The sequence below is a fragment of the Rhinoderma darwinii genome, chromosome 12 (genome assembly GCF_050947455.1).
Source record: "Rhinoderma darwinii isolate aRhiDar2 chromosome 12, aRhiDar2.hap1, whole genome shotgun sequence".
Taxonomy (NCBI): domain Eukaryota; kingdom Metazoa; phylum Chordata; class Amphibia; order Anura; family Rhinodermatidae; genus Rhinoderma; species Rhinoderma darwinii.
Window position 1 is genome coordinate 57,390,274 of NC_134698.1, and position 23,409 is coordinate 57,413,682.

Consider the following 23,409-nt stretch of genomic DNA (forward strand, 5'->3'; position numbering starts at 1 on the left):
GCTTTAAATAATAATAGCCACTCCCACTGGTCTTGAGGGGAGTGGTATGTGGTGCATGGGATGTGTAGTAAGAAATAATAAATGAATAGTGTATGTGCAAGTGTAATAATGTAAGTGAAATATAGGGGGCAGTAATGAGTAAAGTGCCTAAAAAATAGATGAATAATGGGATGCAAGTGTGTGAAACATGGAGGGATAGTGTGTAAGTCATGAGGCGCAACGTGTCTAGCCAGGTAGAAGCCTATTTGTGACGCCTTGATAATTCATAGAGCGGGCTACCCTGCTTGCTAGGCCAAACAACAACACACCATGCTCTCCCAGCATCAAAGACCTGGCTGTGTCCAAAAGAAGCGAATATAAGTAATAATGAAAAATACCTGGGGTATTAGTGATCATTTTGGCCAAAAGGACGCAAGCTCGCATTATTACACTTGCACATACACTATTCATTTATTATTTCTTACTACACATCCCATGCACCACATACCACTCCCCTCAAGACTAGTGGGAGTGGCTATTATTATTTAAAGCACCTGCTCACTCGCCTTCATCAGCGTTTCAGACCTGGCTGTGTCCATTTGTAAGTATGGCCTTTTTTCGGTGTTTTTGCATAAATGTCCTTGTTTTTATCTGTTTTGTCTGTACATCAGGAGCTTTTCGCTCCAGTTAGGGACTCGCAAGTCTGGGGATCCTTGTCGTGGATCGCGAGCTTGCGTCCTTTTGGCCAAAATGATCACTAATACCCCAGGTATTTTTCATTATTACTTATATTCGCTTCTTTTGGACACAGCCAGGTCTTTGATGCTGGGAGAGCATGGTGTGTTGTTGTTTGGCCTAGCAAGCAGGGTAGCCCGCTCTATGAATTATCAAGGCGTCACAAATAGGCTTCTACCTGGCTAGACACGTTGCGCCTCATGACTTACACACTATCCCTCCATGTTTCACACACTTGCATCCCATTATTCATCTATTTTTTAGGCACTTTACTCATTACTGCCCCCTATATTTCACTTACATTATTATTACACTTGCACATACACTATTCATTTATTATTTATTACTACACATCCCATGCACCACATACCACTCCCCTCAAGACTAGTGGGAGTGGCTATTATTATTTAAAGCACCTGCTCACTCGCCTTCATCAGCGTTTCTGACCTGGCTGTGTCCATTTGTAAGAATAGTCAGAGAACATGTTACAATGACTTTGCAGGGACACTGCAAGGGAAAGAACACGACCTGTTAGGCCAGGTTCCCAAAGCACAGCTACTCCTACTAACCTCTAAGTGTATGAACACCTTTGCATCCGTTTAAATGCTCCAAAGCATTTTAAAATTTTAAAAAAACACGACTTATTCTACCGTTTTATGCATATAGCTCCTCTGCAGATTATTTTTAGGCTTTATTCAGACTAACCGGATATACGTCCATGCAACGCGCGTGATTTTCACGCGCGTTGCACGGACCTATATTAGTCTATGGGGCCGTGCAGACATGTGCGTGATTTTTACGCAGAGTTGGTCCGTTGCGCAAAAGTCACGACATGTCCGTTCTTTGGGCATTTTTCACGCATCCATTGAAGTCAATGGGTGCGTGAAAACAACGCATGCCACACGGAAGCACCTCCGTACGCACAGCGTTTTTCACGCAACACTTGTTAACTCTATGTAAATGAGTTGAGACAACAGGTCCAAACAAGCAGCAACCAGGAAGTGGATTTTCACTTGTTGGGCACATGATTCATTTTCCCACCGACATCTGCTGCAATGCCTCGTGCGTGTGATGTGGAGAAGATGATCTGCCTGGTCCAGGAGAGGCCACTGTTGTGGGACACGCGTGCGGAGGCCTACCACGACCGCATGGGCAAGGAGGTCGCGTGGGATGAGATCGCGCAGACCCTCTTCAGTGACGAGTGGGCTAAAGGCAGCACACGAGACCGCAAGAGCATTGGTAAGTACATTGGTTTATCTATGCCCTGTAAAACCCACATGCTGTAGTGTATCCTTGTGTTAGCATGTTCCCAATGGCCAAGGTTACGGCTGTGTCCCAGCATCAGTCAGCTTGTAGATCATGTATATTGGTGTGTAAGGGAATGGCAATGTTTACAACTAGTGCATATTTCGGGTATGGCACCTGGTGACAGTAGCATTTTGTTGTTTTGGTCCTTTCTACAGTTGATGTAAAAACCCGGTGGAGAAGCTGCCGGGATCAATTCCGCCGTGAAAATGGCGCTAGAGGCGCAGTGGTGACGGGGCCACCAAAAAGAGGCGATACATTTACACTCAGCAGGACATTATGGAAATGCGGCCATAAGTAATGACTGTGCCTTGAAGACATGTCTGTGTTCACATGTCATGCCCCCATAATTGATCTTTTGTCCCTTGTGGCAATGTTCCGAAGACGTGTACATTTTTGATTACAGATGCAGTGACAATCTTCTGAACACGGAAGAGGAGCCTGCCCATGAGGAGGCGCAGGCGCCACCAGAAGAAAGTCCCGTGCTGCCCTTAGGAGACAGCACCAGAACCTGCCCCACAGGCGTCCAGCCAACCCCAGGTGCCTCGTGACGTTCCGGCTGAAACCACTGCAGCAGGCAGATCGGATCCGCAGCTGCCCAAGTGGACTCCCGGGTACTTAAGTACCTGCGGCGACGAGGACGGCTGTGACGCTTTTGGCCGAAGCATTGCCCCGCTTCTCTGGCGAGTACCCACCGACTGTATGGCGCGCCTCCAAGGCACGATCCTCAGCCTCATCGACGCGGCCACACCTCCGAACAACCCACGCCAGAACTTCCAGGCAATGGAGCATTGGCGTGGATTGGCCGAGACAACGGTGCCGTGCAATGCACCTGTCCCTTCTCCGGCTGCCCCCGCCCTTGGCCCGGACAAACTTCCAACGCCCATTGCCGGCCCGCATGTCACCTGGTCCAGCGCCGATGTGGAACTGGCCTGTTCCAGCCTACAGCCGACCCGTGGTAAACGTTCCACACGGTCCACCTGTAGGCTACCACACGCAGCATCAGCACCACTATGCTGTTGAGGAACATCCTCGGCATGGCCATGCGCAGCATAGTGGTGCTGAAATGAACAGCTACAACTCCCCACCCCACCATTATCAGGAGTTGTAGTGCCGGTGATGCCGCACAGTTTTGCTGCCTAATTTCGTCCTTACTTGGGCCAAGGTTGCAACATTGGTTGTAAAGGTTCACATATGCTTAAAAGTCCAGATGTTACAGTACATCAAATCCCAAAAAGTATTAGACTTATTGAACCAGCGAGCTATTGTCCTTCATACCATTTCTATAAGCAGGGAAAATCCACATGTAAATATAATTTAATCAAAGACAAAGGTAAAGATTAACGTTATGTAGTCATTACCTGATCAGGACTGTTCTCATTTTCTAAAACAATTTCGCTATCAGAGTCTGTTCCTGGCCTGATTGAAAACAAAATAGTTACAGCGAGTAAGAACCCATCATCCTGTTTACTTGTTTTACTAGCTGGGCGTTGTGAATGGAAGTGTATGATGCTGACGAATCAGCATTATCCACTTCTCTTCATTACCACCCAGCTTCTGGCAGTGCACAGACACACAGCGTGTCCTCGCGAGAGCACGCTGTGATCCCACAGGAGGAACGAGCGAGGACACGCTGTGTGTCTGTGCACTGCCAGAAGCTGGGTGGTAACAAAGAGAAGTGGATGATGCTGATTCGTCAGCATCATACACTTCCATTCACAACGCCCAGCTAATAAAAGAAGTAAACACACCCAGATGTAACGAACACAATACACGCCCAGTTGGAAATGAGATTAAAAACGCCCAGTTGTCCATAAGAAAGGCTCATTTGCATAAATATAAAAATGCTCATAACTTGGCCAAAAATGCTCGTTTTTGAAAAAGAAAAACGTTACTGTAATCTACATTGCAGCGCCGATCTGCTGCAATAGGAGATAGGGGTTTGAAAATCTGGTGACAGAGCCTCTTTAAGTGCTGCAGCTCCTTCGTAGTATTTCCCACCGGCCACCTGCTGTGCAGCGAACTGAAACACTGCTTCATTCACTTGAACCCCAACGATCATAATGTTATGATATAGTATAGCGATATACCATAAAATCACATGAAGGGAATACCCTTTTAAAGCAATGATAATAAATGCACTGAAAATTTGCTTAATCAACTTACAAGAAAGATGGAGAAAAAACCCCCTCTTCGTCATCCTCATCTTCATCACTTAAATCCTGATCAGAATCCTTGCAGTGTGCACTTGAAGATCGTTCACAAGATGTGCTCCACTCCACAGAGCTGGTCATTATGGCGGCTGGAGCATTGGCCTCTATGTCATCGGCCATGCCCAACTCATTTTTCACCACCTGCTCGGTCTTCACTGCCACTTTCCTTTCTACCGCGGTTCCGGGTTTAGGTGTATTTGAAGACGGAATTTCATGCTTCTCAATCCAAGCATTGTAGTATCTCACTATGTTTTCATGGTTGAGTCGAGACAATAACGTCACCTCACCTTTAATTCTCCTGAACTGTTTGCTGGCAGGATTAATCAGAACTCGTTTTACAGCATAATAACAGCCATCGAGCTTGTTCTGAACCTACAAACCAACATGGAAGACCGTGATTTCAGTATGCGAAAATACAACTAGTTCACTGGATCAAAAATTTATTACATGTCAATTTGCATAAATGTAACTGCTAGATCCTGTGGAGATACAGTACAAATATCGCAAACATCAACTTGACAGTTGTCCTACCAAAACCAATATGGAAAATCAATGTGATGTAGATGGAGCAATATGTGTTCCTCTTTACAGGTCTTGTATTCATTATGGAATTCTTTTAAAAATAATTAATATACGCCAAGTAAAATCCCTACTCTCCACATCCACGCCGTCCATTGTGAACTATGTTTAACTAACTATTGTTAAATATGTGTGTAACATGTACATTTTTTTAAATATATATATATAATCCAAAACATTACCTGTAAAACGGTGCTCAAAAGAGGGGCAAACTCCTTAAGGCTATGTTCACACAGAGTTTTCTGACGAGTTTTTAGACGCGGAAACCTCGCCAAAAAACTTGTATCAAACGAAAACGCCTCCCATTGATTTCAATGGGAGGCGGAGGAGTCTTTTTCCCGCGAGCGGTAAAACCGCCTCGCGGGAAAAAGAAGCGACATGCCCTATCTTCGGGCGTTTACGCCTCTGACCTCCCATTGACTTCAATTGGAGTAAGAGAAAGCGTATTTCGCTGCGTTTTATGCCCGCAGCGCTCAATGGCCGTGGGCGAAAAACGCAGCAAAAATATGCCTCAAACTTCCAAACGGAATTTTGAGACAGAAATTCCGCCTGCAAAAAAAGAAGCAAAGGGAATATTTAGAAATCCTGTAGTCTATTTGAAAGTGTGTAACTATTAGGGTATGTTCACACGGCAGCGTCCGTAACGGCCGAAATTACGGGGCTGTTTCCAGGAGAAAACAGCCCCGTCAATTAAGCCATAACGGCATGTGCAGGCACTTGAACGAGTCCATGGAAAACGGCTCCATTTACGTCTGAAGGGACATGACACTTCTTTGACGCGGGAGTCTATTTACGCGCTGTCTTTTGACAGCGACGCGTAAATATACGCCTCGTGTGAACAGACAAACGTCAGCCCATTGCTTTCAATGGGCAGATGTTTGTCAACGCTTTCAAGCTGTATTTTCCGACTTAATTCGAGGCGTAAAACGCCCGAATTACGTCCGTAAATAAGCCGTGTGAACATACCCTTAGGCTGGGTTCACACGAGCATGTTCGGTCCCGTAAAGGACGGAACGTATTTCGGCCGAAAGTCCCGGACCGAACACACTGCAGGGAGCCGGGCTCCTAGCATCATAGTTATGTACGACGCTAGGAGTCCCTGCCTCTCTGTGGAACTACTGTCCCGTACTGAAAACATGATTACAGTACGGGACAGTTATCCCGCAGTGAGGCAGGGACTCATAGCGTCGTACATAACTATGCTGCTAGGAGCCCGGCTCCCTGCAGTGTGTTCGGTCCGGGACTTGCGGCCGAAATACGTTCCGTCCTTTACGGGACCGAACATGCTCGTGTGAATCCAGCCTTAGGGTATGTTCACACGATTAACCAAAAAAGTCTGAAAATACGCAGCTATTTTCAAGGGAAAACAGCCCCCGATTTTCAGAAGTTTAAGCCACTCGCGCTTTTCGTTACGTTTTTTACGGCCGTTTTTTGAGCTTTTTTAAATCGACTCCAAAAACGTCCCAAAAAGTGACCTGCACTTTTTTCGCGGCTGTTTTTTTTTTTACGCGCCCGTTTTTTTAAAACGGTCGCGTAAAAAAAACGCCCTGTCGGAACAGAACGCAGTTTTTTTCCATTGAAATCAATGGGCAGATGTTTGGAGGCATTCTGCTTCTGATTCTCGGCCGTTTGAGGCAGTTTACGGCCCGAAAAAAAGCCGTGTGAACATACCCTTAGATTAGAAGGATGGAATAAGGATTACACATGAATCCTTATGACATTACACAAACATATATATTTTTGGGCGTCATCCTATGGATTAAAAAAAAAAAATACCCAAAAGCAGAACTTCACTTTAAAGCTACATAAATGAATCAGGAGGATTACCTTAATAACTGCTCCAAATGCCCCTCTACCAAGCATCTGTAATTCTTCAAATTCATTGAAGTAGCGAGAAAGCTGCCTTTGTGATTCTATATGGAATGCGGCATTTGATATGGACAAGCTAGGAATGACCGTTTCTGTGCAATCGACACTTGGGTAATCTGGAAAAAATCTGAATGTCATTTACTCCTGAAAAATAGTCCAGTTTAGTCCTATGTAGGAAAAATTCAGACAATCAGAAGACTATATCTAACGTGGAGCTGCACTAAAATGCTGTAGCATCGGCATTATGCTATTTTGCTTTAAAACTTGGTGAAGCCAGATTAAAAAGATACAAAAACATGTCAGACAATAATGCGGTACGTCCTCACCGTCTGAGCTTTCTTCACTCATGGGACATTTCTGTGGAGGAGGATTGATGAAGATGTGACCCAGTAACTGCTGAGTACTCCAGCGCTCATTATCCTCCAAGCACACGCACCTGATGAGAGAAACAAAAAAAGAGATTACATTGATCTCAGGAAAGTATCACCTAAAGGGGTTTATGGAAAATTGCGCCCAACAATTATGAGATGTAAGCCCTGCGCCTATGATCTGATAAATTTAAACCCACTCACTTTTCAAGAAAATCCTGAAAGTCTGCTGGCAGGTCACTAGGTACTTTGACAGGATATTCTTTGGTCACCTTCCCCTGACTAAGTGACAGCAGCAAGAGGCCAAGTTTCCATACATCTCCTTTTTTGCCAGTTTTGCTTGGCAGGGCATCCTCACTGAAACGGACCTTGGTTTGTTCAAAAACATCCTCTCTGCAGATATCGGCAAGACGCTTGGAAAGGCTATAGTCTGTTAGCTGGACTCTCCCATCGCTGGTGGCCAGAACACTAGAAGCACATAATACCTTGTGGACCACTGAATTACTATGCAAATAGTCCAGAGCGGATAGAAGCTGAGATGTATAGTGTCGGAGTTGATCCACAGGAACCGGGACTTCCTGCTCAAGGAAACTGGAAAGCTTAGAACCATTCACATGTTCAGCTACGATTCCGACAGAAATGGAATCTTCATTCTCTTTAACTCGCATGGCGAGATAATGCACAATATTCGGATGGCGGAGTTTGGTGAGGGAATTAAACTCAGTTTCCGTACCTTGCACCTATTAGTAAGAAAATAAAAATTATAGTAATTTAGGAAATTGAAAATCTGTAGTCCTTAAAGTGATGGTCAGGAACTAGTAGCAGATTCTCCTGCCACAATTTGCAAAAAAGTCGGGCGATGCAGCATCAGACAGGGCAGACCGGTTGCCTATTCAACCATACAACACCGACAGCCGCTCCTGCAGGAATTGCCAAAGCCACTAGTTGGTACAGAAAACACAAGGAAACTGCAATTTGGGATTATGGATTTTGTAGTATTTGGCTAGCGTCAAAAAGTTTAGCACAGGAATTGCATAAATGCACGTGAAACAGCAAAATAAAAACAGAGGTAGAGACCATCTTACCTGTTTTTTACACTTGTCAACTTTTTCTTTTTCCTGGTTGGTAAGAAACTTGCCCATCTTTTTTTGCCACTGTAGAACCCATTCATAAATCATTACAAAATGTCCAGATGCAATTTCTAAGCCATTATAAATGGATTTGCCCAGTTGCTCATCTTTTCCTGCATTTGAGTACATAAATAAGTACCACTATTCCTTCCGATTATCAGAGTACACAAAAGATAGCTGGCCGTAGTTCACTTCTACTCACCGAGGCACTTTCCCCTGTGCACAACTAACGGACCACTGCAACAGACGTCAAATGTCAGCACCTCATAATTTGATGGACTGTCATCACTGCACACAGAATACTGCCGGTCTCGCCTTTATTTGGGGGAGAAAAAAAAAAACAAACATTTTTAAAAAAATCACTGCCTGTTTTATACCGGTCACTAACTTATATTATTAAATTGGGTTACATTTATAAAATACTCAAATGACTAACATCTTTAAAAAAAAAAAAAACAAAAAAAAAAGTAGATAACATACATATAGAGATTCTTCCAGCTTCAATTAAAGGGGTTGTCTCATGACCCCAACACCGCCACACAGTTAATTTTGCCGACTTTCCCCTGCAGCAGCCTCTTCAGGGAAAATATAGTACTAGATGGCGGCCATTCAGATGAATGGCCGCTCATGTAATACATGGATTGCTCGTATTTGCCACAACAGGTGCCGCTTTTATATTTTGTTATATTGAATGGAGTTTCACAGAACCCTGGTCTGCTAGTACAGCTTCCAGTCATATCTTCTCCCTGCTTTGTCCAGGTTTTGTTTTTTTCAATCCTCCTCTTCTCTACCTTTCTTTCTCTTACTATATATACTAGGAGACTTTTGCAGTGTGGGCAGAGGCTGCTCACAACTGGGTTGTGCTGAGGTTCACTTAATTTTATACCACGAATGTGATTGTACTGTATTACTACACGATTATTTCATTGTATCACCACCATGGTTGATTTTCTTATTTTGAACCCATTTTTCAGGGTTAGATGCTATACTACCTAACAACCCTCTCTCTTTAATAAAGATTCAAAAGATACAGATGTATTATCAAATTAATTAAGTAAGAAATGGTTTACTGTAAAATTAAAAGCAATACTGAACTGGGCAGGAAAGATAAGAAAAATGCCCCTGCCTAGTTACATCAATGGAAAACTATTAGATAGAATTTACCCCTCTACTATTGCTAAATCCGGCCACGTGGGCAAAGTAAATCAATCTAGGCAGGCAAGTTTATACTGGCATATGAATAGAGAAGTGCTTTACATGAACCTACTTAGGCCGGATTCACACGAGCGTGTTCAGTCCGTGATATGCAGACCGTAAGTCGGCAGTATTTCCTGGACCAAACACATTGCTCTTATCGTCATAGTTATCTATGACACTAGTAGTCCCTGCCTCGCTGCGGAAAACTGTCCCGTACTGAAAATATGATTACAGTACGGGACAGTTTTCCCGCAGCGAGGCAGGGACTCTTAGCGTCATAAATAACTAGGACAATAGGAGCCTGGATCGCTGCAGTGTGTTCGGTCCGGGAAATACTGCCGATATAACGGACCGAACACGCTCGCGTGATCCAACCTTACAGTACCATAGTCGACGTTATTATATCCGTGTATAAACATACGTAGAGAAAACCGGATGGCTAAGAAGAGCAAGCTCCCGCAACTAATGGAATTGTATTTCTTCAGACAGAGGAGGCTAAGAGAAGCATCGGTTCCCACTTCAATTGTCAAACTTTTGCACATCTTACGTCATTGCTTTTACTTCCATGCAAAGACACAATTTAACACTAGTTTTAACTTCGGCTACAATTTTTAATTGAGTTGTGCCAAAAAAAACACAAACCATGGGAAGTTATTTTAAGTTGGTAAAAAGATTACTTGTATCGGCCAATAGAGGTAGTTCGAGTCCTGCCATTTCCTCCATGATCAGTAAGTCCTCCATTAGTAGTAGGTGTCTTAAGCCCTGTACTATTACCAGTTTTGGCCAAGTTTTCCTGGCAAGTTAGGTTGGCACTTTCAAGCCGTTCCTACAACACAAAAAGAAAAGTAATTACATTTAAAAAGGAGCACTCAAGCAAATTTTTGCATATATAGTGCAGCATAGGCTATTATTAAAGAATAATGAAGCGGCTCCTGTGTGCCTTGTGTATACCAGTTTTAGTTAATGTGCCATTTAAGGGATGTCTGCCACCTTGACTCCTCCTTCCCCCTAATGCTGCCTACATTTCCCATTATGCCTCTGGCTTGAAGGAAGGGGCCGATTCTCATCACATCACACTAGATCTGCTCAGAGTCATATCTAGGTGCAGAAAATGGTAGATCAGTGACATAGAACTTCTATCTCCCAAAACTGAAGAATGTCAGTGTGTCCTATGTGATGCAGCTTCAGTCTCCCCTGCCTCCTGCTAGATTTCTCGATCTACTCTCACAAGCAGGAGAGCAGTGTGAAGCTGCATCTCAAAAATACACTTGAGATTCTAGACCAGCACTCACAGATAGAATAGACCATGTGATCCAGGGAAGTGGAGTGGCGCTTGTTGTGTAGAGGAGCTGCTTGGAGGGACTTGGTAGATGTAATCCTGTAGTTCACAGGAAGTCAGCCACACAGCAGAAACTGACCTCCTGTCTACACATGAGAGCATGGTCTATTTTGGTGGTCAGACTGAGATCACTTTACACAGCTGACTATAATAAAAGGGGTCAAAACGTATGGATGCAACGGAGCTGGGAAGAAACAAATTACACTGCTAGAATATTGCTGGTGAGTTAGCATTATATGTGCAAGTAATTACAGGAGTGCTACTTTAAAGGATCCTTCTAATCTATTGTATTCTTAACCCCTTCCCGACATTTGACGTAAATGTACGTCATGGAAAGCATTGACTTCCCGCAAAATGCCGTACATTTACGTCAAATGTTTGGCACCGGCTCAGAAGCTGAGTCGGTGCCATCATCGTCGGATCTCAGCTGTATCTTACAGCGGACATCCGACTAACGGCGGGGACCGAAATTAGCTTCGATCCCCGCCATTAACCCCTTAAGTGCAGCGCTCAAACGCGATCGCTGCACTTAAGGTGTTTGCAGCTCATCTGAGCCCCAGCAATGAAATTGCCGGGGTTCCGGTGGCTGCAATGGCAACCGGAGGCCTAATACTGGCCTCCCGGTCTGCCTAGCACCGAAGCCGGTCAAGATCCGCCCGGCGGCGGAGCCTGATCGGCTTCCGTAGCTGCCGGCAAGATGGCACGGGTCAGGAGCTGATCCGGCGTCATCAGCGGTGGAAGTCAGCTGTACTGTACAGCTGACATCCACCTGTAACGGCAGGAACCGGAGCTAGCTCCGATCCCTGCCATTAACCCATTCGATGCAGCAATCGAAAGCGATTGCTGCATCGTAGCGGTTACTAGCAGATCGCCAGCCCCGAGAGGCAATCGGGACTGGCGACTGCTGTTATGGCAACAGGAGACACAATGGTCTCCTGCTCTGCCATTACGGAAGCCGATTTAGGCCCCGCCGGGAGGCGAAGCCTAATCGGCTTGCTGTCAGCGAATGACTGACAGATCTAATACATTGCACTACATAGGTAGTGCAATGTATTAGAAAAAAAAAAATCTGACCGTTGGACCTTCAAGTCCCCTAGTGGGACTTGAAGAAAAGTGTAAACAAAAAAGTGCAAAAAATAAAAGTTTGAAAACAATAAAAGTTTCAAGTAATCAAATAAAACACAATCCCCCTTTTACTCTTATCAAGTCCTTTATTATTGAAAAATAATAATAAACCATATGTATTTGGTATCGCCACGACCGTAACGACCTGAGGTATCAAAATATTATATTATTTATTGCACGCGGTGAACAGCGTAAAAAAAAAAAAAATGTAAAAAACTTTACCAGAGTTTCTGTTTTTTGGTCACTTTGCCCTACAAATATTAGAATAAAAAGTGATCAAAAAGTCACACGTATCCAAAAATGGTACCTATAAAAACTATAGCTCGTCCCGCAAAAAACAAGCCCTCATACACCTCCGTCGACAAAAAAATTAGAAAGTTATGGTTCTCACAACTTGGCGACAGAAAAAATACATTCTTTTTACAAAAGTAATTTTATTGTGCAAAAAGTTGTAAAACATAAAAAAGTGCTATAAATTAGGTATCGCCAGAATCGTACTGACCCACAGAATAAAGTTAACATGTAATTTATAACGCATGGTGAACGCTGTATAAAAAAAACGAAAAAAGCTGTGCCAGAATTGCGTTTTTTTGTTTACCTGGCATCCCAAAAAATAGGATAAAAGGTGATCAAAAAGTCACATGTACCCCAAAATGGTACCAATAATAACTACAGCTCGTCCCGCAACAAACCAGCCCTCATACCGCTACGTCTATGAAAAATAAAATTAGTTATGGCTCCAATAAGTCAGGAAATAAAAAAATATGCAGTTGTGCCCGAGGGGAACATTTCTTCAGTTTCAAGAGGCGATTTATCAAGGACCTAAAATTAGGGAACCAGGAAGGGGAGAGCCCAAACATATCCGCTGGAAGCGACGGTGCCCGTATTATACCAGGACAACACTTTCCCAGAAAAATTCCCCAAACAACAAAAGGTGCGGAGTGTGGACCAAAAGGGGGATAAGAAATGACACCATTTATCAGTGCGACACCGGCCTGTGCAGAAATGATTGCTTCACAGCGTAAAACACATCTATGGATTATTATTTTTTTATACCACCTGACTATGCCCCTTATATACTCCGCCCCGCTTACATGTACCCCCACATTATAAAACACCAGCAATACTCAAACAAATATAGTACCAAGCAAAATCCGCTCTCCAAAAGCCAAATGGTGCTCCCTCGGCTCTGAACCCTACAGCGTCCCCAAACAGCAGTTTCCTTCAACATATATGGCACCGTCATACCCGGGAGAACGCTTTTAACAATTTTTGGGGTGTGTGTCTCCAGCGTCATAAGCTGGGCATGACATATTTGCCACTGAATGGCATATCTAGGGAAAAATATAAATTTTTAATTTGCACCATCCGCAGCGCATTCATTTATGGAAAAGACCTGTGGGGTGAAAATGCTCACTACACCCCTTAATAAATGCCTTGAGGGGTGCAGTTTCCATAGTGGGGGTCACTTATCAGGGGTTTCTTTTTATTATTTCACATCTGAGCCTCTGCAGTTGTGAACCAATACTTTGTAAATCGCCAAATTAGGCCTCCACTCCGCATGGTACTCTTCACTTCTGAGCCCTGTCATATGTCCAGACAAAAGATTAGGGCCACATGTAGGGTGTTTCTAAAACCAGGAAACACCGCATAATAATTAGAGAGCTGTCTTGTTATGGTGGCACAAGCCGGGCACCACATATTGGCATATCTATGGAAAAAAAATCCCATTTTCACTCTGCAACATCGAGTGAACACTAATTTCTACAAAACACCTGCAGGGTTAAAATGCTTACTACACTCCTTGGTAAATGCATTGAGGGGTGTAGTTTCCAAAATGGGGTCACTTCTGGGGGGTTTCCACTGTTTTGGGCCCACAGGCGCCCAGAAACCAATCCAGCAACATCTGCACTCCAAATGGCGGTCCTTCCCTTCTGAGCCCTGCCGTTTGCCCAAACAGCAGTTTATGACCACATATGGGGTATTGCCGTACTCGGGAGAAATTGCATTACAAATGTTGGGTACTTTTTTTCCTTTATTTGTTGAGAAAATGAAAAAATTATTGAAGAAAAAGGACTGTTTTTATTTTCACTGCCTAATTCTAATAAATTCTATGAAACATCTGTGGGGTCAAAATGCTCACTACACCCCTAGATGAATTCCTCAAGAGGTGTAGTTTCCTAAATGGAGTCCCTTTTTGGGCGTTTTCATTGTTTTGTCCCCTCAGGGGCTTTGCAAATGTGACCTGGCCTCCACAAATCATTCCTGCTAAATGTGATCTCAAAAAGCCAAATAGTGCTCTTTCCCTTCTAAGCCCTGCCGTGTGTCCAAACAGCCGTTTATTACCACATGTGGGGTATTGTTTTACTCGGGAGAAATTGCTTTACAAATTTTATGGTGCTTTTTCTCCTTTAGTCCTTGTGGAAATGAAGAAAAATTAGCTAAACCTACATTTTCTTTGAAGAAATGTTGATTTTAATTTTCACGGCCTACTTCCAATAATTTCTGTAAAAAACCTGTGCGGTCAAAATGCTCACTACACCCCTAGATAATTTCCTTGAGGTGTCTAGTTTCCCCAGATGGGGTCACTTTTGGGGGATTTTTACTGTTTTGTCACTGCAAGAGCCCTTCAAACCTGACATGGTGCCTAAAATATATTCTAACAAAAATAAGGCCCCAAAATCCACTAGGTGCTCCTTTGCTTCTGAGGCCGGTGCTTCAGTCCAGTAGCACGCTACGGCCACATGTGGGATATTTCCTAAAACTGCAGAAACTGGGCAACAAATATTGAGTTGCATTTCTCTGGTAAAACCTTCTGTGTTCTAAAAAAAAATTTATTAAAAATTTATTTCTGCAGAAAAATATGAAATTTGTAAATTTCACCTCTACTTTGCTTTAATTCCTGTGAAATGTGTAAAGGGTTAAGACATTTTCTAAATGCTGTTTTGAATACTTTGAGGGGTGAAGTTTTTAAAATGGGGTGACTTTTTGGGGGTTTCTAATATATAAGGCCCTCAAAACCACTTCACAACTGAACTGGCCACTGTAAAAATGGCCTTTTGAAATTTTCTTGAAAATGTGAGAAATTGCTGCTAAAGTTCTAAGCCTTGTGAGGTCATCGAAAAATAAAAAGGATGTTCAAAAAACGATGCCAATCTAAAGTAGACATATGGGTGATGTTAATTAGCAACAATTTTGTGTGGTATAACTGCCTGTCTTACAAGCAGATACATTTAAATTGCGAAAAATGCTAATTTTTGCAATTTTTCGCTAATTTTTGGTGTTTTTCACAATTAAATACTGAACATATCGAGCAAATTTTGCCAGTAACATAAAGTCCAATGTGTCACGAGAAAACAATCTCAGAATCGCTTGGATAGGTGAAAGCATTCCGGAGTTATTACCACATAAAGTGACACATGTCAGATTTGAAAAATGAGGCTCTGTCAGGAAGGTCAAAAGTGGCTAAAGAGGGAAGGGGTTAAAGAATATGTTCAACTGTTGACAAATTAAACACCTCTACTTACAGGCAGTCACTGACTGGCACTTCTTGATGGGCTGCAGGGAAGCAGACAAGAATGGACTTCCAAAGAGCTTCCGATTTTTAGCTGCAGATCACTGCTGCCGGAGGTGCACTAAATACGCTGCCATTTTAATACTTTTACGGCATGTTAGTTACCTGCTTTTCAATTTCATTCCTCCTTTTTTCCTCTTTTTTCTCTTCTTCCCTCCTTTTGATTTCATCAAGGATTTCGCGCCTCTGTCAGAAAAAAGGGGAAAAAATAAATTAGGTAAACATATTTTAGCATTACAAGTAAAAAACAGTCAAAAGGAAATAGTGGTTCTGCGATGTGATATAAGAAAGCATCAACAGTATTTGTAATAATGCAGCGTGGGACAGGTAGCACCAATGTTCAGTACTCAATAATTATAGTTAAAGAGGATCAGTCACTAGGTCAAATAAGTTGAAGTGGTTAACTGAACTGTTCAATTTATACAACCCAGTCATAGGACCTCTAAATAAAGTTAAAGGGGATATCCAATCATTAAAAATGATGCGCAGCCCCATACCTTTCTTATTATTTAGCAATGTGATGGGCGAGTGCTCGGGTCCCTATCCTTATTCTTTGCTTTGCCTATTTTCGGGAATTTATGGTTTGGTCTACCCCAAGACTGTTTCTTACCCGTCCATGTGACTCGCTGAGTTTTCAGACATATGTATTTTTTGTTTCCTGCATGCTTCTTACTCCACGGACACCATGTTCATAATGTTTAATTTTATCTCATTCCTTTAAATAATATACCCTGCTGGATATCGTTTATTTGACTTCCTGCGTGAAGTCCTGACTTATTTCTAAACTGTCTATTGTATATCCGAATTGTGTTGTAATTCAATAAATTACTTTGAAACTAAAAATGATGTGCAGATGAATTCGATGCAGTAAGATTAGACACTTACTTACGCACTGTCTGTTGCTGATAGGCCTCTGTAAGGGCCTGTTCACATCACCGTTGCCCTCCCATTGAGGGGTTCCGTCTGAGGTTTCCGTCGGGTTAACCTCTCAACGAAAAGGCAAATGGAAACCTAAGCTCCCGTTTCCCTCAAAATTGATATCAATGGTGACGGAAACCTAGCTCATGGTTTCCGGCTGTCACCGTTGACAGGGTTCCATTGTTCTTGACGGAATAGCGCAGTCGACTAAATTGACAACTGAATGAACACCCCCCCCCCCCTAACTAGTAACACAGTTATCTTTATAAGAGAAATAAAAGCAAGAATACAACGCAGTGTTCTAAGAAACGATGTTCCAGAATCTGTATTTTATGGAGAACACAAGTATTTACTAAGACAGACATGTCAGAAGAGAAGACAGGTCCTCTTTAAGCCAGTTGACCACTCTCTCAGCCAATTAGATAGAGGGACACGTTCTTTTACATATAGGGTCTGCTTCCTATTGGCCACCCTCCCCCAATCAGGTGTTTGGGAGGCCATTCAGAGGGTGCTAATGCAGTGCTGCTAGAGGATCAGATAAATGCTCGAATAAAAAGACTGCTTTCTGATCATGGAAAACACTTTAGACACTGATCAGTCTTAGCAGTTCAGTCAATAGAATAGACAAAATGGTAGTACGACGAGAGATAATTTAACCAGTGGTGCAGTGGCCCTGGTTCTCCAGTCATTTGACTCCTCAAGGCTAGGAAGGGTTGCCCGAGAAAAATGCATTACACGTGTCATCCACTTTCACTGGCTTACCGTCTGCTCCTCTCTCCATTTTATCTCTTGAATTTTTTTTTCTTCTTCCAAAGCAATTTTCTCCTGCTGTCTCTTCAGGTTCTTTAACATCTCCTCATGAAATGATTTGGGAGGTGGATGGTTGTGTTCAGTCAGGAAAGACTGTACATGGCCTGCAAGCTGATAAATCATCACCTGGACAAAATACAACAATGAGTGGACACAACGTATGATCAGTTACAAAGTATAGTATAGAATAAAGATAAATATGTAGAAACTTAAAAAAGGATAGGTCATAAATATCTGATCAGTGGGGTCTGACCACTAGGACCCCCGCCAATCATGAGAGCGGGCTAACCTTGCTGTTCCTGGGAGCCTCATAGTAATGGAGCGGAAAGAGCATGCTCGGCCGCCGCTCCATTAATTTCTATGGGGTTGCTGGAGATCGCGCTCGGCAGCCCTATAGAAATGAATGGAGCGGTGGTCGAGAATGCGCACTACCGCTCCATTTCTATACGGCTCCAAGGAACGGCGGGGTAAGTCCGATATCATGATCGGTGGTGGTGGTCCCCGCGATCAGATATTTATCAGCTATCCTGCGAATAGGTGATAAATTTTAAATTATGCGAAAACCCTCGGGGGGGAAAAAAAATATTAAAAAAAGCTGCTGCTATGTTATTCAACTGGATTACTGTTGACATTTTGCAACCTATACTAGAAAAATGAAATTAGAATCTGATTAGTTTGCATAGGAAACAAACTATGGCAAAAGGATGACTTGATGCCTCGCTTTAAAAAAGGAACAAATACCTTTAAATAACAAAACGAGAAAACGATGTGATGAAAACGGGTAACACTATGCTAATAAGTCATTGTAGCTGGAAGTCTTACAAAGAACAAGCAGGTTTATTCCTAATGTAAACTGCACATTACGAAGACATTTTCTGCATATACTCCGATTCAGTGATTCTCAACCTCATTACCATGTGGGGAACACCTAATGTTTTCACATCCAGAAAACCCCTACATTTATATTCTTACCTCAGAGGCGTGGAGTGAAACATTTTATAATTTTATATTCTGGCAGAGATTTACTGCACATTACTTCTGTTAAAATGACATGATCTGGATAAAGAGCTACAGCTGTCGATTTTTCAGCCTGCTACAATACGGACATTGGTGTGGATATTTGTTTGGATCCTTACAATGCTCCAATCACAGGGAAGAACCAGAAAAGTGCAGAAGAGGAAGTGCTGTCACGGGGACACTTCAAGCACTGATCACCCTGACAAGTCTTAAAAACTTTCATGTCCACGAACGAGCCTCATAACATCAGAGCGGGTATCAGGCCGCACAGAATTGATTTAACACACACACACACACACACACACACATACACATATATATATATAGGTCAGTGTGTTTGGGGCAACTTTATATATAGTTTATTAAAAAAAAAAATTTACTTTACAGCTGTATTGTTTGCCAAGACCTGAATCCATCGGTTCCGCTGACCTGCACGCAGTATCCACCTGTGACCTATCACATCTAAGTTATGAACTTAGATGTGATTGGTAAAAGCTCGATCCTGTGTCAGAGACACGCAAGACCCGCTGTCACTAAACCAGTCAGTCCCGCGGACTGGATGTGAACAGGATATAGCGAACGATACAGCTGCTATGTATATAGAATACAGACAGAGCAGCCGTATCTCAAAAAGTTACAAGAATTTTGAATAAAAACTAATTATAGTCGCACCAAACACACTGATTTTTATTTTACAAAAAAATCCCTTTCACAGGTTTACATAGCCTGAAATTAACTAAATTACCAACGACAATGCAGACAAACTAAGAAAAGACAATTCTATAAAAAAAATCTCTTACCTCTCCACAAAGTGATTTGGCGAGTTCCTCTAAGTTGAAGGACAAGGAATTCACATTTTCGTTTGATAAACCCTTCACATTTTTCAGCTTTATTTCAGGAGGGCTATAACATGAAAACAGATCTTTAACAAAGCGGATCTGTCAGATATTTAGGCTGCCTGTCTGAGAACAGCATAAAATATTGGCAGACATGCAGATTTCAGTTAGTGCCGTAGTTTGGGAAATTGTACACTTTATAGTTGTGGCGCGCAGCCGGCGATGCAGGGCTTCAGGCAGAAGATATTCATATATTCACACTCCGCCACCCATGACAGACACATTGCTCCCGATCACTGTGCATAGACCATGGGACAACAGGTTGTACCTTAGTAAAGAGACTTTGACAACAGAGAGATCAGGGGTAATTCCGGCTTGGTTGTCTCTGTATAAACTATAATGGAGAGCGTTGGCTCCCGGCTGCAATCTGTGTTCTGATGCAAAACAAGCACCACAGAACCCCCATAACTCTAGGAAGGATAACCACACTAGTGGACGTTTATGGCATATCCTATGAATAGATTATAAATCTCTTATCAGAATACACCATTGAAGGGGGTCCCATGCTGAAACACCAATCAATCCGTTGTTATTACTGGGGGAAGCTGCCGATACACATTTCCACCTTATTTCTATTATTAGTATTAGAATAGTTATTCAGACATACTCACACATCAGGGTACATCTGCTGACATTTCACCCAAAGCTCCAGTTGGACGTGAAACTCATTACCTTGAGGGCGTAACGAGAGCATGACTTCTGGGGGCTTCTGAATCTAAACAAAACATAAAAAATTATATACCCAAGACCAGCTCATTTATAGTAATCTACATTCAGTAGTGACAACAAAGTTAAAGCGGATCTGTCACCCAAATATGCGGCCCTGTGTAACGGCAACATATTACAGGCACAGGTTCATATTATTAGCCAAGACGGTTCAAATGAATTATTCTGCCGACTGGCTAATAGGAACGATAGTTAGGAGTGCGCTGTATTTACGAGAGGAGCGCTCCCCCAGCCGTTCTCAGAGGCGATTGACGGCTGGATGAGGTGTATGAAGATACCCAAGAGCCTGTCAATCACTGCGGACAGGGGCGAGGGCAGAGCGCTCCGCTAATATATACAGTAGACATAACTTTGAGTCTAATGCATCTTTATTAGGTTCTATTAGCCACACAGCACAATTATGTGCCGTTTTGGCTAGTAGAACGTATTTGTCCCTGTAATACGCTGCCCTTAAATAGGCAGCATGTTTAAGTGACAGATCCACTTTAAAAAACACAGAATGCAGGAGGGACGGATGCAGGAGGAAGGGGACAGCCTTTACACAGGACACGAATGTCCTGTGTACTGAAGTTAGACAAGTTACGGAGTGAAGTTAAAGAATCATTAAACCTAGAAATGAGTGTGAAAAGAAAAACAAACTGGCTCACACTGCTTGTGTTTCAGGCACATACAGAAAATCCCGCAGACTAACAGGACCGGGGCATACCAATGGCGCAGGGCTTAATGATCTGTGTGTCCTATGGATGAGTTGGGAGGCTCCTGCTGCAGACAGTTGTCTTACAAACAGACACAGGATTGTGAGGAAGGAAAAATGGCTGACCTTCTGGGGCAAATATAGATGATATATTTATACATCCTTTTAGTGTTAGTTGCAATATTAAATAAAATAGGATCAAAAGCAGATTAAGGGAGGAATTGCTGGGATGTTTTTTTGTGCATTTTGTAGTACAGTATCCGGGACAAACACAGGATTGCATTTCTTTGATCTCCACCATTAAGATTGGGGACGTGTGCTCCTGATCGCGTGGGCGCCGTATGATTAGAATGACAAGTAATGCTTTGTTCACATGTCCGTGTGGTGTCTCCGTTGTTCTGCTCCATCATAGAAGCAGAACGAATATACCGGAAGCACAAGATCCGTGGTCTCTTAACATCCAGCCCGACCTCGCTGGATGACGCAGCAGTCCATGTGACCGCTGCAGCCTGTGATCGACCTGTGATTGGCTGCAGCGGTCACATGGGCTGTAACGTCATCCCAGGAGGCTGGACTGGAGGAGGAAGCAGGGAGTTCTGGGTAAGTATGAACGTCTTTTTTTTTTTTTAACAGCTTTATCTATATTGTGATCGGTAGCCACTGTCCAGGGTGCTGAAACAGTTACTGCTGATCGTTTAACTCTTTCAGCACCCTGGACAGTGACTATTTACTGACGTCACCTAGCAACGCTCCCGTAATTACGGGTGCACACACGTAGTCCCCCGTAATTACAGGAGCCCCATAAACTTCTAAGCATACGGGGAGGTACCCGTGGCCAATAGAAGTCTATGGGCCCGTAATTACGGGAGTTTTTACGGTCGTGTGCATGGGGCCTAAAACATTGTTTTACTTAGAAAAAAAGTATTTTTATTGTTTAAAAGTAGTAAAACATACAATATAAATTTGGTATTGCCATAATCGTATCAAACCGCAGAAGTAAAGATGTTGTTTATACTGCACAGAGAACGCCGTTAAAAATTGAATTAAAAAAATTGAAAACTGATAACAAAAAAAAACAAAAACGCATGTACACCAAAATTATACTAATACGAACTACAGCTCATTCCATGGAAATAAAGCACTCACACAGCTCGTCAACGGAAAAATATAAAGTTACGACTGACTGCAATAATGCAAAACGACGTCCCAGACTAATTTCCATGGATAATTTTATTATTCATTTACCCCATTATTAAATCATTGTTATGACACGATGCACTCCGCCCAGCTTACATATGCCCTGATGCACTCCGCCCAGCTTACATATGCCCTGATGCACTCCGCCCAGCTTACATATGCCCTGATGCACTCCGCCCAGCTTACATATGCCCTGATGCACTCCGCCCAGCTTACATATGCCCTGATGCACTCCGCCCAGCTTACATATGCCCTGATGCACTCCGCCCAGCTTACATATGCCCTGATGCACTCCGCCCAGCTTACATATGCCCTGATGCACTCCGCCCAGCTTACATATGCCCTGATGCACTCCGCCCAGCTTACATATGCCCTGATGCACTCCGCCCAGCTTACATATGCCCTGATGCACTCCGCCCAGCTTACATATGCCCTGATGCACTCCGCCCAGCTTACATATGCCCTGATGCACTCCGCCCAGCTTACATATGCCCTGATGCACTCCGCCCAGCTTACATATGCCCTGATGCACTCCGCCCAGCTTACATATGCCCTGATGCACTCCGCCCAGCTTACATATGCCCTGATGCACTCCGCCCAGCTTACATATACCCTGATGCACTCCGCACAGCTTACATATACCCTGATGCACTCCGCACATATACCCTGATGTACTCCGCACAGCTTACATACACCCTGAAGCACTCCGCACAGCTTACATATACCCTGATGTACTCCGCACAGCTTACATACACCCTGAAGCACTCCGCACATCTTACATATGCATTCACATTATAAACTGAAACACCAGTAAAATACTAAACAAAACTACTACGAAGCAAAATCTGCGCTCCAAAAGCCAAATGGCGCTCCTTCTGGGCCTGGCAGTGTGCCCAAACAGCAGTTTATGACCACATATGGGGTATTACTGTACTCTGGAGAACCTGCTTAACAATTTATGGGGCGTGTGTCTAAAGTGGCACAATCTGAGCACAACACATTGGGCACTGAAATAGTATATTTGTGGAAAATGGCAATTTTCAATCTGCAATATCTATTGTGTACCAATTTCTGCAAAACGTGTGGGGTCAAAATGCTCACTACACTTCTAGATGAATTCCTTGAGGGGTGTAGTTTCCTATATGGGGTCACTTCTCAGGGGTTTTCACTGTACTGGTACCTCAGCGCAATGCAACATGGCGCCAAAAACCAAAATTTTGTAAAATCTCCACTCCAAAAACGAAATTGCATTCTTTCCCTTTAGACCCTTGCCATGTGTTCAAATAGCAGATTACAACCACATATGGGGTATTTCCCTACTCAGGAGAAAAATTGTGTAACACATTTTGGGGTGTCTTTTCTCCTGTATTCCTTGTGGAAATGAAAAATTATGAGCTAAATCTACATGTTATTGGGGAAACAAATATTTTTTCATTTTCATGGCCCAATTCTAATAAAACACCTGAAGGATCAAAATGTTCACTACACCTCTAATTTAATTCTTTGAGGGGGTAAAGTCTCCAAAATGGGATCACACCTGGGGAATTTCTACTCTATTGGTACTTCAGGGGCTCTGCAAATGCCCCCAGAAACCAATTCAGCAAAATCCAAATGGCACTCCTTCCCTTCTGAGCCCTGCGGTGGGTCAAACAGCAGTTTATTACCACATATAGGGTATTGCCATAATCTGGAGAAATTGCTTTACAAAAGTTGAAGTGCTTTTTCTCCTTTATTCCTT

General features: G+C 43.1%; 1 protein-coding gene across 1 annotated transcript in view; it reads right to left on the reverse strand.

The window, feature by feature from the left end:
• EIF2AK4 (eukaryotic translation initiation factor 2 alpha kinase 4) overlaps window positions 1-23,409 on the reverse strand; it is an 86,997-nt gene that overhangs the window by 56,381 nt on the left and 7,207 nt on the right. Inside the window, exons 2-13 of the mRNA XM_075844824.1 lie at window positions 19,666-19,769; window positions 18,959-19,061; window positions 17,094-17,267; window positions 15,519-15,599; window positions 10,053-10,201; window positions 8,381-8,493; window positions 8,134-8,291; window positions 7,253-7,788; window positions 7,007-7,116; window positions 6,639-6,796; window positions 4,186-4,604; window positions 3,381-3,438 (exon numbers count right to left, since the gene is read on the reverse strand). Of these exons, the coding sequence (XP_075700939.1) occupies window positions 3,381-3,438; window positions 4,186-4,604; window positions 6,639-6,796; window positions 7,007-7,116; window positions 7,253-7,788; window positions 8,134-8,291; window positions 8,381-8,493; window positions 10,053-10,201; window positions 15,519-15,599; window positions 17,094-17,267; window positions 18,959-19,061; window positions 19,666-19,769 (2,163 nt within the window). The remainder of the gene's footprint in view (window positions 1-3,380; window positions 3,439-4,185; window positions 4,605-6,638; window positions 6,797-7,006; window positions 7,117-7,252; window positions 7,789-8,133; window positions 8,292-8,380; window positions 8,494-10,052; window positions 10,202-15,518; window positions 15,600-17,093; window positions 17,268-18,958; window positions 19,062-19,665; window positions 19,770-23,409) is intronic.